Source organism: Diadema antillarum, unplaced genomic scaffold, assembly GCF_040938485.1.
Source record: "Diadema antillarum isolate AM-2024a unplaced genomic scaffold, OU_Dant_1.0 scf00000032, whole genome shotgun sequence".
Classification (NCBI taxonomy): Eukaryota; Metazoa; Echinodermata; class Echinoidea; order Diadematoida; family Diadematidae; genus Diadema; species Diadema antillarum.
The window spans coordinates 4,061,639-4,079,020 of NW_027270921.1; the positions used below are offsets into that span (position 1 = coordinate 4,061,639).

Consider the following 17,382-nt stretch of genomic DNA (forward strand, 5'->3'; position numbering starts at 1 on the left):
CGTACAGCGTGGAAGGGGGAGTCGAAGATGAGCTGACCGGGGCAAACACAACTTCCACCTTAGAGCCAATAGGCCATGTGACAGAACGGGAAACCCCGCAAATCAATCACTTACGAGCTTCAAATTGCGTGATTGGGTTCGCATTCTGTTCCCCCCCCCCCTCTTTTTCTCTTTCTTTCTATTCTTTTGTTTTCGTTTTTGTTTTCAACTTTGCAGTCTAGTATCAGGGCTTACACGTTGTGCATTGTAGTGATTTGCTAAGAAATGCTCGGCCAATGCTGTGGCCTACAGCACATCTACACAATACTTGTAGCATGAATAATGCAATGTAAGATGTAAAGTTTGCACTGGTGTATTCAATCAGTATTCTGTATCATCACTGCTTTCATAGGAGATATTATATACCTCATTTCTAGAATCCTCTCATCTGATTGGTTAAAAGGGGATTCATGAAAATAACTGTGCCCTATTTTTGAGTTACTGTGATCGCGGCCCGGGCACAGTAAGTGAATAGGTTTGGAGACAGTCGTGACCCCATACACATAGATCGCTCATAATACGCACCAATGATACGACCGCCGCGCATTCAATCAGCGTGCTGTAAAAGAGACTAGCAGACTGGTTGTTGGGAGACAATCGCAACCCCATATAATACACGTAATGTACACTGTACACATATAGATGATCACTGTACGCACCAATGACACGACCGCCGCGCTGTCGATCAGCATTGATTACGAGTGCTGTAAAAGAGACTAGAATCTATATTTTCGGAATCTATATTTTCGGTATATAAAACAAATAATGACTGCTTGATATTCGGGGTACAGTTAAAATTATGTAGGCCCTCGGTGATGTGAAAACCATAACCATGCCCTCAGCTTCGCTTCGGGCATAGTTATGGTTTTCACATCACCTTGGGCCCATAATTTTAACTGTGCCCCTCATAGCAGTCATTATTTGTATACTATTTCTAGGATCTCAAAGTGATGGGAGATAAATATTAGTGCAATGCCATGATGTCATATATCATGTTATATATAAATACCAGTAATGATTTCTTATAAATTAGTCTTCATCATAAAAGTTGACAAAGTAACCCATATTTCAAACCTCCTTCAATTTCTGGTATTTTAGACAAATTTATTTTCTGTTCGATCTTCATGTCAAATTCCAACTGATTGCAGATATTTGAGGTTTGTTTTTTTTTGTAATACTCTCTGATTTTTAAATCTGCTCAGACCTTTAGAATGACCTTTCTCTGTATAGATTTCACCATCTCACTCTCTACCTCTTGGGTGCTAATATATCTTCATTATGAATTTATCGATGATATTCACTCAAGCTTCACGAGGCGATAGTTGGTAGTTGCTGAGGGAATATTTCTGTCTGGCAGCTAGAGCGCCTTGATGACTCAAGTAAGGGAACGGCCTCCTCGAAACTCAAAATATGTCTGAAGGGAAAGAAAATTTATCGCCCTCCAGGTAGGCATTAATTACAATAAGTCAGACGGTGTACATCCCGGCCTGTCCCGTCTTGTCCCAGGGAAAGTAGCTAACAGCGGGTTTTGTTTATTCTATCGTGCGGAAGGACTGCGTTTCGGCATACGGGCAGAGCGGTGCAACAACCTCCATCATGATTGAAGATGGGCCCAGGTGTCGTTTGAAGAGACAAGATTTAAAAAAAGAAAAGAAGAGGAAGGATGGACGACATATGATGATGCAGGATGCATCGACTGTATTTCGGATGCTGCTACCGATTGGTCCTGAGTACCCCTTTCCTTGATTGACTGCCCTGAAGCAGTTCTAGCACTATGAATAAATCTTTTTTTTTTAAGGAATTGGTAATCAGGTTTAGTGAATGCAACAGGTTTGTATGACATGGGTGACCTTAGAAGGAGAAAGAAATCCTAGCCATTGTTATGATGTGAATTTCCTTTGATATGAAATTACACACCTCCAAAACTTGAGTATATTAGATAATGTCCAAGATTTTATTTCTTTCTGAATATTGTAATTACTTGTGGGATGTGTTCACAACAAGTGAGAGATTAGAATCACTGACCATGACAACATATGTATGGACATAATTTAGAAGTAGATTTCAAAGATTTCATCTCTTCTCCAAGTAATGGATGTGATTATGGATTTTACCATTGAAAGATAGAATCAGGAGGAATTTGAGCATTTACAGCCCGTATGAAACTTCAATCTTCTCTGACAAAAAGCCAAAGAAATGAAAAAAAAAAATATTGTCACAGGCAAGGTTGCTGTAGGCAAGCCTCTTGGCACGCATCACCGGCCAGATTTTGACCTTCAGTGAAGGCAGCGAGGCGTTCACTTTGGACGGGCGTCGGTGGCCACTCGTGACCAACAGGTTGGTCAGGATGTCTCCGCAGAGATTTTGTGGATTGCAGATCAGAGAAGGAATCTTACCACATCAACAACAACAAAAAAGAAAAGAGAGCCAGTTTTACATCAAGAAAGCTTCGGTTGAGATCTAAGTATTACATTGTGTCCACGGACTTAGCATGACGTTAACACTCTTGTCAGTTGTGCTGATACTTTCTCACCTGTATCTCTTTCTGTGCTCTGGTCGCCGATTGGCATGCATGCCTGAGTGCTTTCTTTACTGTTTAATTGCCAGTGAATAGAGATTAACTAATCCCCTTAATCCCTATTGTGCCACCATTGGCTTTTCTGATGGACTGAAGCAAACTGCTACACCTGGATGGGCTTGCCATCCTCACAACTAGGTCAAGTTTGGTGGGATTATCAAATGCCGATGAAAAAGCTTTGCAAGTTAACCCGTTGGGGACAGGCTGAGTTTGCTACAACACGCATTTCCCATAGACACTTGCCCGAGTATACTCGGTACGAGTATACTCGCCACTCGTCCTCAACGGGTTAAAGGGAAGCGCCTGGCATGTAAAGAGTTAACAAGATATTGACGTGGCAAAGACAGAACAAGCTCGATCACTTTGTGTCACCCAGGCGTGTCCAATTTAGCAACCTTTAAATCAAGCAAAGCAAAGACTGTCTATGAAATAGAAAAGTGATTTTGTGTAGGTAAAGTGTTGATCTTCCAATCAAATACCAGGGTGGGGATATTTGATAGTGACAAAAACCTTCTGAGCACTGGAATGATTATTTTGCACTAGGAGCATTTTGGCAGTATTATTTGCATGTATTCTTAGAAATCTGATCTCAAAATTTTTCGAAAGCAAGGCCGTGTAGAAAAGAGGGGGCTAGAGATTGAATGTATGCAAGAAATTAGAAAAAGAAAACATATTATTAGGGAAATGGAGTTCTTATTGAGATTTTTTAGACTCTTTCACGAGGCAACGGACATCCCAATTTGGAATTATAAATCTTATCTGTGAGAAAAGACTACTATAGAAAATCACAGCATTACTCTGTATGACTTACAGATACTGCATGAATTATAGTCATATGAGAGAGCGAGGAGTTAAGACAGCATAACTCTTCAATCAATAGGTTTCTATCATTTTTTTTTTCCGTTTGAGTTTCTAAATTGATTATCTACTATCTATCTGGCATGATAGGTTTTCTCTGGATGTAAGAGGTAACCTCAGCTCCGTGGAATGAAGAGACTATTCATGATCATCTGATCTGTGCACTTGAATGCTGCAATGTGCATGATGATATGGAGCCGCTGCATTTCACGTACGATCATGAGTGTGCTCTGAAGCAATAGAGGAATACTGTGCATGACGAGTTTTCAGAGGTAGTACGTCTAACATATGCTTCAAATGATGGATATATCGAGGGAATGATACAGTCAACCCACTGTATGACCTTTGAAATACTTGCTTCAAATTTGCTAAGTGTAAAATTGCATTTGAGTAAGGTAGTAGATAAATAGTGGATTCAGAGATCATGTAAATGCACTGTAATGTATCGTTCGTATGCTCTGTGTTGTTTCCTGTTACGGAATATGATTTTAGATTCTAATCCCTTTTTAATAGCAACTATGGGTTCTATGCAATGTTAACCCTCTATTTAATGATTGAGGCAGCAACTTGGAGAACGATGTGAATGCACGCGAGGCACGTGTTAGACTTATGGGCCTCGCCAGTGTTTGCGTCACTCTCCCGGGCACACAACTCTTTTTTTTCTTTGTTTTGTTTTGTTTTTGTTTTGCAACAGAATAAGGCAATATTGGATACGTAATTATGGAATGTGCATGTATTATCTATGAAGAATAAAGTGCAGAGTATGGTGAGACAGTGATGATATACAGGTGTAAACCAGCAGAGGAACTATATGTAATATATTTGCACAACTGCACCTTAAACAATATGATATTCAAATTTACACACATATTTCTGCGAGATCGTCTGCAGGTGTTTCAGTGACTTTCAATAGGGGTGACCATGGGTGTTCCAGGTGCCACAGGGTTTTAGAAAAAGAAAAAGACTAAATTGACTTACATTCTCAATATGGGGAGGGGGTTGGAAAAGAAGAAAGGAAAGGGGCTGAAATAAGGAGGATTTCCTAGGGGAAACTAGCAAGGTGGGGTGTACGTACAGCACCAAATATCTTCCAATAAGAGTATTGTGGATTTGAGGTCTATTCGTGGAGGTGCAATTTACAGCATTCCTTATATAAAGTCTTGTGACGTAGAACTGCTATTGGTACGTATAACCTCCTGCAAATTTATTGCATTCCGTCGATTTATCAGCACGCATCTCTCTCTGGCTTTCCTTCTCCTGGCTCAATGGGGTAAAGAAATGGCGGGGATTTGGAAGGGGAGGGTTTGCTGTGATATTGATTAGATTTGAGCTCACTCCTCGCGCCCATTTGACCAGATTGGTTGTGCCGTAGTCAAATTAGTGATGTCCTTGCAAATCACGCGTTTGTGGATATTAAACTGGCTTCCAAGAAGAATGGTAATTATCATCTACCTCATTTTTGGTTTTCTTCATTTCGTTTATTTATTTTTTTTGCAATATTATATGTAAGCAGCATTCTTGTTTCTGAAGAGGTTTACCAAGAAAGAGACTGGAATAGAGCTCTGATCATAGACAGTTCTGATCGTAGACAGATTGAAGATGTGTTTGGGACATCAATTTTGTTGGGAGAGCGAGAGTAGATTAGTGTGTTTTGTGATTATCGTCGGTATTTCGTTTCATCTTGCAAGGATGTGTGATCGTGGAAGTAGGGATAATAATACAGATGTTCTTATTTTGACAGTGGCTGGATTATTATTTTTTTTTGGGGGGGATGAGAAAACAATGATTAGTAAAGTTTCAATCATAAATGCTTTTACGGTTTACTCAGATTATTAATGAGGAAGATGCTGTACAGTATTCTGGCACGTGACATTGTGTGGATGAAATATAGGTTGCAGGTCCCACTATGTCATTGTATGGGGCATCTATTCCTACTGCAAGGTTTGACAAATCATCTCTGCTTATTTAGAGAGTAAAACAGATTTGATTGTCACCTTCTTGTAAACAGATGTGAACAGAATTGTCTGCATTTATTTATTTTTTTGTTTTGCATTGTGTAACTAGCACCAAAAGTGGTTGTGTGTTCTTACCAAAACCATCTCCAATTTTGTGTATTCCTGTACACTCACAAGAGCTAAGATAGCGTGCTACTATTGCACGCATAAGAAATTAGATGATTTTGGTTAATATTTGTGAAATGCTGCTGTATCTTCAGTAACTGTCATGTTGTTTTCTGTGTTTGATCCAAGTTGAATTGAAGACAAAATGTTTTTAAGAGCAGTAACTTCACATCTTCAGTAGATCAAAATAATCTTGCCAAAAGAAAAAAAAAAACTGGGGGGGGGGGGGGGGGGGGGGAATGTAACTCAAAACTAAACTCTTCTTGGATTCCACAGTATTCTGTCTACCTATGAAAGAGCTTACAATTAGAGAGTGCATTAAGAGGACTATGTTATGTATGGTTATGGCCTCTCATCCGAGGAAATGGAACTCGCACACAGTTTATTTTCTTAAACTCTAGCATCCTACTTGGTACATCACTGGTCTGCCACTGGCATGTGGCAGGGAGGGTGAATGACATCATCTTCTGACTGTACTATGCCATTAATGTTTATCCGTCTCCATTAGAGATACTAATGACTGATATTTAGGTCATATACGTGTACATGTATGTATGTATACGTATATGTATATGTATATATGTATGTGTATGTATATATGTATATGTATATATACAGTATATATGTATCCAAACACATATATTCATAGTTATGTACAAAATCAACAGTCCCTCAATGCAGCCACTTTCTAGCTATCCAATAGCAGTTAAAGACCATAGTAGTGCATTTTACTCTTTTTTTTTGTGTGTGAGGCAAACAGTGTTAGCCATTTCTGTGCAGCTCAGAGTGTTGGTTCGTGGACACCCGAAGTGCACGCTGAATGCCACAAGTTTTGTGTTGTCATATCATGCACCTGTTCACCTGCTGTGTGTTTAGCAATTGGTTTCTCATCACTGTTAATTCTGTGTATTTTTTGTTCCTTTCTCTGTGACTCTACAGGAAGTTGAAGTTAGCCAGCAGAGGAAAACCTGCGAAGCACTCGAGAGAGAAGTCAATGAAGAGAGAAGAAAATCTAATCAGTTGGTGAGTCGAAAAATCCTTTCATATTTAATCCTAATATGTAACCGTGCATCACAAAATGAACAAAAAGTCGCATGCACTGAACTGATTTTGTGTGAGGACTGAAAACAGGTGAAATGGGTCAACCTAGCCAATCTTGAAGTTTTCATATTTTCTGAAAGAGCAACTCTTCTTTTACATTACGCTGAAGTTTGGGATCATAAAACGAACAGGAAATAATGTTTTTAACAATTTTTCTTGAACACTCTTTTGTAGAATAGTGTGATTAGGTGTGTCTTATAGAGTCCCCTTTTCATTAAAAAACCCTGTACACACTCTTTACTTTCAACTCTAATAACTTTTGAAAGAATGATGCTACTGCTTTGAAAGTTGGCATTAATCGTGAACATGATGTGTTAAAAAGCATGCTCAATTTCAGCTTAATCTGATAATTCCTTCATTGTTGTTGCTCCAGTGGTTTACATCCTGTTTTTGGTCCCATTCATCGCACAGCTAGCACTGCTTGGAAAAGATTTAATGCTTGAATAGACCCTGCACTTCAGAGCCTCTTTTCTCAAGTCACACTTTTCCAGAGTGTGTGCTTTCTTTCCAATATTCAGATAGGTTACGAGAGTCCATTTCAATTGAGTATACATCATTTTAAAGCTTAAAGTCTGCTCTTTCAGAATCTGCCCTAAACTGAAAATCTATGTCTGGCGACTTTTTGTTGGTTTTGTGATGCAGGGTCACATATGTGCTTTTCTCTGTGAAATACCAAAGTCCCAAGAATGTGTTTGTGGCCTGATAGTACAGATGAAGATGTTTAAAAAGTTTTTTTTCCTCTCCCCCCCCCCCTTTTTCCTTAAAGATGATGGATGTTTGAGCATTTCCAAAGTATGGTGATGGGTCTCACACTGAAATGTGATCGTGACAGCTTAGACTGTAATTGGTGGCACAGACATTATGACACCAGTCTCCTTATCCTTTGGTGTAATGTAATGCATGAAGAAGTTTTAACCCGTTAAGGACGAGTCCCGAGTATACTCAGGCAGGTGTCTGTGGGAAATGCGTGTTGTAGCAAAATCAGCCCGTCCTCAACGGGTTAAAGGACGACTATGTGGAGACAGTCGAAAGGCACCATTACAGGACGTACATCTTTCAACCTCTTGGGTGCCAAATGGGAAAAGAAGGATTTTTGACGCCAAACTGTCATGTTATTGATAGCAGCAGTAATGTGCTGGAGAAATGACTGTGGAATTTTCTTGGCCAGCTCGCCTCTAATGTGTGGGCTTATTACCTCATACTCGGTTACACGGTGGATTGCATCGAACGAGAGCCCATTGGTTCTCTGCGACTTGGTGTCAGGTGCACTCAAACTTGCCCTTGATGTTTGATCATGCACTCAAATGACAACTGTTAGCAATTAGGCATCTGCAGAGTAAGCTTCATTCCATTTTTGGGCTGGCACTCGGACTGTACAGGCCTTCACTTCCTTTTCAAAGTGGGAACCCAAGCCTTTGTAGAAAGGAGACACTCTAGTGTACATCTAAAAGTAGGTTGGATCATAACACAAAAATATGACGTTGCACCGTTGGTGTACTGCGTATCTGTGGTGTCCAATCTCCCTTATACTTTCTTGCCATACCCTAGCCTTCTGAAAGGTTATTGCTTTCTGTGAAGAGTGTGCACAAATTCATCATCTGTCTGGGATCAGCTACCATATATACATACACGCTCAACTGAACTTGAATGAGAGAGAATATTCACAACTGTTAACAAGCACCTTCACACTCTACTCACTTAAACACTCTTATCAGTGGTATCGATACTCACCCCTCTTTTGTTTACTTTTATACTCTTTATTTTTCTTATACTAGTGAACCTTACCATTATCACATAAGACTCCCCAACTGGAAAGTGGAAATTTTTGCAGTACGAAAATTTTCTTGCATTTCTTGTAATATAACACTAGTGCAAATACACATGTATAAGCATGCAAATTTGTAATGCGCATTTTGAGTTACTTTACCATAGTGTGTGCTGCCAAAGGCATTTTTTAGGCTGTAGCAGCTGGGAGCTTGCTTGAAGTGCTCACTCAAATGTAATGATTGTCTGCAAAATTAAAAATAAACCTAAATGTTAACTTTATGGTGCACAACGAAGCACGAAAAGTTATCGCGCAAAAATTTCCACAAAATTTTAGCACATATCATGAAAAGGATATTTGGTGCTCTCATTTTTATTACGATCCATGAGTCCTTGCGCTCCCTTGGTTTCTGTCTTGACATCTCTGTGCTTGTCGGCTTTGTATATTCAGGCATTCACCCTGTCTATATTATACTTTGTGTTTGAATCTGGGGCTGATCGATTGCACTAGGCGTTTCATCATTATTTGTTATATACTTTTTACCACTTTCTTCACATTCAAATAATTCAGATATAGAATTGCAACTCCGTGTGTGGTCTTGGTGGGTGGTGACTCTCTATATGAGCAAACTCCAAGGGTATCTGTCAGAGCTCTTCAGAAGCGCTCCTGTGCCCAACCTTTGTGTATAGATGGGGTATCAGCTACGTATGGTGATCAAATTTGTGCCTAATCTCATTCTTTTCATCTGGTGATGGGAAAAAGCTAACACTGTCTGACAAGATAAAGTAATGTGGTTTCTCTCATATGTCCTGTTTGGCGGTCTCGTGTCGTATGATCAATGAGTCATCGCCTTTATGCGGCTGTCTCGTCCAAAGTTTGTTCAGCAGAAAAAAGGAAGAAGAGAAAAGCCAAAAATACCTGCCTGTCCCATAGAGTGTCCATCTATACACAGTGCAGAGTTCTTTGCAGATACCTGAACTTAAGCATGCGACCTTTAGCTTGCCGGCAGCTGGCAAAGTACAGTTCCTTGAATTCACATGCATGTACATGTAGGTTCTCTTTGCCCCACCCGGCATACTTTGATTTCGCATTCATTTTCCTGCCAGGCTCCCCGTTTCTACCTGTCTCTCCACCTTATATGATTAATTAGGCGCTAGACAAACACAACATTCCTAATGAAGACATGCTGGAATGCCCCGGGCGGGAGGAAAGCACCAGGTTAATGCCGGCAAATGTCCCTAAGTAATTTGCTTTGTGTGGGACTAAGGGGTTTGGGTCTTCCCACTCTTCTTCATGAGACAGCCATGCCAGCATGCATCAATCTTTGATTTTTGCAACCCCCCTTTTTTTTTCTTGTCCAAAAGCAGCACCGTCTCTAGTACCTTCTGAATCATATTTCTTCTTTAGTGTGTCTGTAATCTCTTCCCCATATCCCTATCTCTCGCATTGTTCTTCCATCTGTCTTTCGCCCGTCCCGAAATAAATGTGAAAGGATTTGCCGTTACATTCCCCCAAGACGCGAGAGCCAATTTTCTCGTCGTGGATGTCGACATGTTCGAATACTTTCTGTTCTGTTGGGGTTGTTGTGTGTGTGTGTGTGTATGTTTCTCCATCGGGATTCATCAGGACATCTCAACAGAGTTTGTCCGGTAATTTATCAGTATTAGGGCGAGTGGAGACGGCGATCGCGCAGAGGCTTTTAATGCAATCACATCACTCAGGCTACGTATGTGGGGGATGTCATTTTCGATCTTTTGTACATTGATTTCCCCCCTCTCGGAACAAAGTCTGACTCTTGCCGAGCTCATACCCTCTTCGATCTGTTTCATGCAGATTGTCTTGTACCGCTTTCTCCTTGGCGCAAAATGCAAGCAATGTAAGTGGTTCTGGATTTAGGGGGAGACATAGGGAGATTTGCGACACGTCATGCGAAAAAATTTTGGTGTCCTTGAAGAATGAGGTAGTGCTGGGTATTCTTCCCTTTTTTCCCTCAGAGTTTGAATTCAATATGAAAATTGTAAATCCTCCATGTTGTGCATAGAGAGGAGTAACAGAGGAACTTACAGTGTTTCACCTTGTGAAAGAAGTTATGAAAGTTATGACTCAGAGCAATGCAGTTTGAGCCTCTGTTTAAGGGATGCTTTACTCACTTATACAGCAAAAATGAACACACAAATTATACAAATTTATGTCACTTGCCAGTTCTCGTGTTGGTAGCATGAGATTACTATGTATTCAGGAATTTACAATCTATCTACACTGTTTGCATTAACATTCTCTTGTCTTTGTTTTTGCTTTCATTTACTAGATGTACACCACATTGAAAGTACTAAGGCTGTAGTTCTTGACAATTTTACCAGCATGAATATATACTCTTTATATATGTATTTATATACAGTGTGTGTAATGCTTTAAATGAACTAGTGTAGTGTCTCTAGGGATTAATGAAACGTGAAATGTGATTCTCTGTATATAGTTGCGTGGACCTAGCTTATAGAAGATTTTTAAGTGCTATTTTGTTGTGCATATTATGAAAAGTTTCCCCTCAGAATATCCAAATTCCACATGCTGGGAATGTGCCATCCGTTTCCCTTCACTCGGGATTTTATTTTTTTCTCTCGTGGCAGGACTCCTCTTTCTCAGCTTCCTGCTACCCACGATTCAGCTTCCATAATCAGTTTAGATCCCGTCTGAAACTCGACACCGGCACCCCCAAACGGCGGCGACCGGCCAAATATTAGCACTTCGGCATCTTGTCGCGCACTGCGAAGGTGACAGTGGTTTATTGGTATGTCGCGCACCAGGTGTTGTTGCCGCTTTTGTTTATCTGACGTGCTTCGTCATCGTCCATCTTCCCCCGACCCCACCCCGGCTTCCCCTCCCTCTGTCCTTTTCCCCTGAGCACGCAAGACTTGGAGGCGATGAAACGCGAGCCAGCGAGGTCGCGACCCTTCCCGTGGTCGGCTGGTCGGCTATGTTTCTCGCCAGTTCAGCACATAGATCCCTCTTTTTTTGCCTATTTTGCACTTGCAACGAGTGGAGTGGCGGGGCGCATTGATTTCAGCTAAAAGCTAGGGGGTTTACAGCCTCCTATTGAATGTCACTCCCTAGCTCATAAACACCAACCCAGTTGGCAAGACCTGAAAAATAAAAAGCGGGGGAAAAAGATAAAGTGACTAAAACAGGAGAAGAAGAAGAACATGGAGGAGGTAGGAAAGGGGGAAAAAAAGTGGCACTAATAACAAAATAAATTGCCTTGTAATTTAAACATGGAACAATTTGGATTGAATTTCATCCCGGGTGGTAATTTGACTGTACTGGCTGAGAGCCCGGAATCCCATCCCCAACCCCCTCCCATCCCCTTTGCCTGTAGTGTCAGATCAAATGATGCTGAAATGAATAAACTATCCTAGTGGAGGCTGGTGTCTGCAAAATGGTACCCTTCGTGAACTAGGGGCTGGGTGGGTAACTCCAGGTTATTGATATTTGGCATTCTGTACTGTATCATTATTCTGTTTTTAGCTTTATGACTGATTTGCTGTATGATAGAGGGAAATCAATTGCTCCTTTGCAACACCAGCTCACCCCCCCCCCCCCAGCCTATTACTTAGAAAAAAGCATTAACCCTTTGAAGATGAGTCCCGAGAATACTCGGGCAGATGTCTATGGGAAATGTGTGTTATAGCAAAATCAGTCCGTCCTCAATGGGTTAAAGACACTTCTATGACATTGTTATGATGCAATGTCAAAATTGTCAAACATTGCTTACTGAGCTATATATATGATGATGTTGGTAAAACAAAAACATTCCAACATGCAAAAGTTTATCATTAAGAGCATTATGCTCTCATTGTCAAGAGATCTATGAGCAGCTATTGCCATGCTAATGGGGGGGGGGGGGGGGGGGGGAGTCCATTATATGATTTATTCTAATGCCGATATCATGGAAATATTAGCATTGTAAATGATGTCTCTTATGGATTTTTATCTTTTGAAGCATGCAGAATCTAGGGTTTGTATCTTCTTTCATCCGTAACCCTCATTTTTACACACTTTCAAACCCTTTACTATGTATTATCAGAGACTTGGGTAGCATGTATGACAATGCTGGTCAGTGATTTCTCACTGGAACACAGTTAAAGGAGTGCTTTTAATAATTCCATGTCAGAGCTAGCCAGTGTATCACTAGGTGCAGTCAGACTGGCAAAAGATCGAGAAATTTAAGATCGTGAAGTCTTCACGATCTTTTGTCATCCAGTCACACTGGCAAAAGATCAAGAAGTTTGGTGGGGGTGGCATAGGGGGAAATACCCCGAGTTGGAGTGGGAAGTTTTGCGAGAAGTTTTGTGGGAAGTTAGCGGTCACACGGGCAAAACTTCCAGATCTTAAAGATGATGATCTTAAACTTCTTGTTCTTTTGCAAGTCTGGTCGCGCCTACTATGGCATTATATCCTCAGTTTACTACAGTTATGATGACAAAATTCTTCAAAGAGTCAGAATCTGCTTGTAAGTGCAGACAGCTTTCAGTACTGAGTTCTGAAGTTTCATCATAATCATACATTTAAAAGCTATTTGATTTCTTTATTACCTGATTGGCCCTCTCAGTGGAATTCATGTGTTGTTTGATCCCATTCAGCGTAAACATCAGCTCAGGAGAGACTGTATTTAAACTGATGAAGCCAATGCTTGGATACAAACTGAAAGTGGCATGTACAGTTTTGTACATTGGGCAAATAATACAGCAGTCCTGCTATTATGAGTGCAAAATGACACGTATCTGAGTGTTTGTTTTCAGAAGGGATCTCCAACTAATTGCAAATATGAGGTGGCAATAACCATTCAGCTAGTGCTCTATCATTTCAGCCTTCTTCAGAGTACGTGTGTGAGAATCTGTTTGTTTTGTTTAATTCCAACTGCTGCATTTATTACATTCTTCCACTCGTTGAACAATCTCCTGCGCAAATTATGTAGATACTAGCCTCGTTCCATTGAGGAGTAATTTGTGCACACGCACGCTTACAAAGAAAGAGAATTCCCCCAAGCAGTGGTGGCCAATCATGGAGGTTTCGGTGAGAACTATTCCTACGGGAGCGGCCTTCCCCCGGCCAGTCAGAGCCGAACCAAGCTACTACTGCATATCACTGCCAATTTAAGTCATGCGCACGATTTAGCGCGCGAGGGCGGCAGATCAAAGGAGCCGTCACATCCTGTTGAAGAGCAAAGGCGGAATTTCCCCACCCCACCCCTCTGCCCCTTCCCCCCACATACACACACATTCACTCACACCCGACCACCTTCAACAATTGCCACGACTTGTACAGAAAAGAATTACCGCCAAAAGGTAGCTAATGGACTTATAATCTAATAGTGAGCGTCGCATTCAAGGTAGAGGGGCCGCGATGGAATAAACTGCTCCCTTGCATTACATCCTTCTCGCTTCTCTTCTCATTTATTTGATTCACTCAAATAGACAGCAGTGTACAGACAATGGAAAAAGCGATGGCTCCCATATAACCCCCCCTTCTTCTTCTTCTCCCAACCCCTCGCCCACCATCCACGCACCAGGCCGTCCTTTTGCCGGAGAGAGAGAGAGTCGTCTCCAAGAATCAACTCGTTTCCGCCTGCTTGACTTCCCCGCATTTGCAGAATGCAAATATTTTCTAAGTTTGGTTTATGAAACTGCCATTTATGTAATTTCCTAAAGGAAGCAAAAAAAAAAAGAGGAAAAAATTATGGTTGATTCTCAAGGGACAGCCATTCACTCGCTCACTCGACAAATGAAATGCCATAGAGTAAGTCCAGATGCATTCCAGTCGAGCCCCATACGGTGCGCCAAAAAGTACAAGGCAAGGAACATCATAATGACGACTAGACAGAATGGGAGAGACACAGATTTACATCATCTTGGTGTTCTATGCTCAATATCAATTGTACCTTCAGCAGTCGACTCTGACTGTACTGTACCTCTTTATTCCAATCCTATATCTTGTAACCTATAACCTTCAACATCAATGATGTAATTTCACTACCACATCCATGTAATATATATTTCCATAAAGCAAGTGAATGTACTCTGTATGCTTTGCTATAAAATATTTTTTTCCACCCCTGGTCATAATTATCTATTTTCTTTCCCGCTCCTGAGTATAGGATCAATCTCAGAAGAATTTATAGAGATGATGATGGGATGATCGAAAGAAAAAGCATTATGAGGAAATTTTTTTCTGAAGTGACACAAAAAAGTACATTAGATTTAAAGTGTTGGATCAAACCGCCATTTAATCATTTGAAGAGAGGTGAGGTACGTACATTTCATATTCATTGCCAGTTTACTTCTGCATATCATCAGTAAGCCAGGTTATGTTACTTTAGACACCTCTTTCTATAAACATATTGGAGCATACTGTAGCATATCTGCCAGCTCTCCCTAATTTATGAGAAGCCCCTTATTGACATTGAGGTCAGAACAGTTTCCTTTAAGGAGTGAGAGATAAGGATTCAGGTTTTAATTTTTTGCAAGATACTTTAGAAACCACTTATATGAAATATCAAAGAGTATACAATTCTTAAAGGAAATCAAAGTTTATTTGATGAAAATTGGTTTTGAAATAGCTGAGATATCCAAAAATAAAGCAAAACAAAGTGGTCCTAATAAAAGGTAGATCCCACCTTCTATTGGGATCTCTTTGTTTCTGGATATCTTGGCCATTTCAAACCAATTCTCATCAAATAAACTTTGATTTCCTTTTAGAATTGTATGCACTTTGATATTTCATATAAGTGGTTTCTAAGTATCTTGCAAAAAATCAGAACCTGAATCCCCACCTCAACCAAAACTATACCACCCTTTAAAGAGGCCCCAGTCTCAGTACTAGCATGTGTTGACTTATATGTGTTGCTAAAACTAATGCAAACTTACATTAACATGAGTTTTTGTCAATGCTTATGGGGAACATGTTTATGTTGTTTGTGAGGCTGGTCACACACACAGTTCTGGGACATTTGTGACTACAGAAGCAATGTCAAGTTCGTGTGTCCTTGAAAACATGAAAACAGTTTGCTTTGTTGAGTCAAACAGACTGCATAAGGCTGATTTAGATTCTCCTAGATTCTTCATGTTCGGCAGTAGCGGAGAGGGATTGCAATTTGGACGGGGCCAAATGAGTCTGCATTTTGGGGGATTAATGATACCATTATCCATGTAGTTATGGGGTAGGGGGGACATTAGGCCTGAAACGTAATGGATGCTTTTGAGTGAAGGCCGTTTCTCATGCTGCCTTCTTGATGAGCCCTTGACTATGCTTGTGTATAGATAACGGTGTAGACAGCCCTTAATGTTCCCTCTCAATCATGTCCACAGCCATGATACAGATCCGATGTATTTGTTGGGGGGGGGGGGGATGGGGGGAGAAGCCCCTCGAAATGATGTTGTGGTAACCCTTCTAGATATTGTGCAGCTCTGCTCGTATGGCTTGCCCACTGTTCCTGGCAGAACTAACCAAAGAAATAGTATTGTCCCCCACCCTTTTGGGGAGTGTATATTTTTGAAAGAATGGAACCGCACAAATACACACACCCATATACACACACATACACACTTATGGACACGTAGACACACTTGTAAATAGAGAGATAGATCTTTTGATGGGCGGGTGGACCAATTAATAAATAGATCTACACATCTACATCTTCAAAAGTATCTCCATATGCATTATGGATCTGCCAATGCCACTCCGGAATTGTGACAACCTGGATACCTTCAAATTGGAACTGAAGACGTACTTTTTCCATCAACTTTGTGAATGATGTGTGACACATTGTGGGAGCCTGGCACCTTTGAATGCTTGTACAGATAAATGGCGCTATATAGATGTTGTTTCATCATCATCATCATCATCATTAATATCATCATCGTCATCATCATCATCATCATCTGTTCAGGTTCTTTTAACCTGTTGAGGATGAGCCTATTTTGCTGTAGAACACATTTCCCATAGACACCTGCCCAAGTATACTCGGTCCTAGTCTTCAATGGGTTAATTAAGCATAATATATCGGGTGTAGAATTCTCTCAAAATACTTAATAAATGCCCACCAGTATTGCTTTGATTCTGCTTTGAACTCTTAGTTGGAAACCAAGTACTACGGTAATAACTAAGTCTGGCAAGAATTTGTTTTTTTTTTGGGGGGGGGGGGCTGGCAAGGTACACCCTGCGCCTCGATGGCTTGTAAATGATTGCACGCTTCTCCCTTGTAAAGTATGATGTGTATTGATTAAACTGAGATGCTAATTGATCTTCACTTTGCCAAATGAGTACCAAAAACTCTGGGCATATGGGCACGTGCAGTGCATGGTGTCAGCCAAGCCAGCTTTATGAGAGGTATCCTTCACTGATGAAGATTAACGTGCATTATGCCCAGCTCCGTTTATACTGGGAGGATTTTATTACCATCGTTGTTAGTTTGAGCATGCCGATTACCCCTCTGCTGATGCAGATACTACCCATCTGCTGAGGCAGATTTCAGAGTAATGGCCACCAATAATTTCTACTTTTTTCCAGCCCCCCATCCCCACTAGGTCTCTCAGTTGTGCACTCTAGGCAGGTTCCTTTTGCCCAAGGAACAAAATATTTCATTCACATGACGTTCCTAGTCTTAGAGATTAGCCAAAAGTTTTAAACTGTGATAATTACAACTAACTTGCATTTTAGCATCCACTTAAACTCAGTGGAAAGTAAGCATTCTGAAAAATTAGTCATTGATTAGAACCACAAGATTTCTTGAAGTTTGCGCTCTATCCACAAGATGCAGGGGGGGGGGGAGGGGTCCCCCACTCATAGTTTGGCATCGTGTGGACACAAAAATCAAACTCAAAGTTAGGGCGATCTCTCCGTGAATCCCATTCCCCCTTCATTAGCTT

The 17,382-nt window shown here is 40.8% G+C and overlaps 1 protein-coding gene across 1 annotated transcript in view; it reads left to right on the forward strand.

Moving 5' to 3' along the window:
* Window positions 1-17,382, forward strand: part of LOC139742516 (uncharacterized) — a gene marked incomplete at its 3' end in the record, with an annotated part of 198,444 nt that overhangs the window by 162,159 nt on the left and 18,903 nt on the right. Inside the window, exon 7 of the mRNA XM_071653051.1 lies at window positions 6,535-6,618. Coding sequence (XP_071509152.1) covers window positions 6,535-6,618 — 84 coding nt within the window. The remainder of the gene's footprint in view (window positions 1-6,534; window positions 6,619-17,382) is intronic.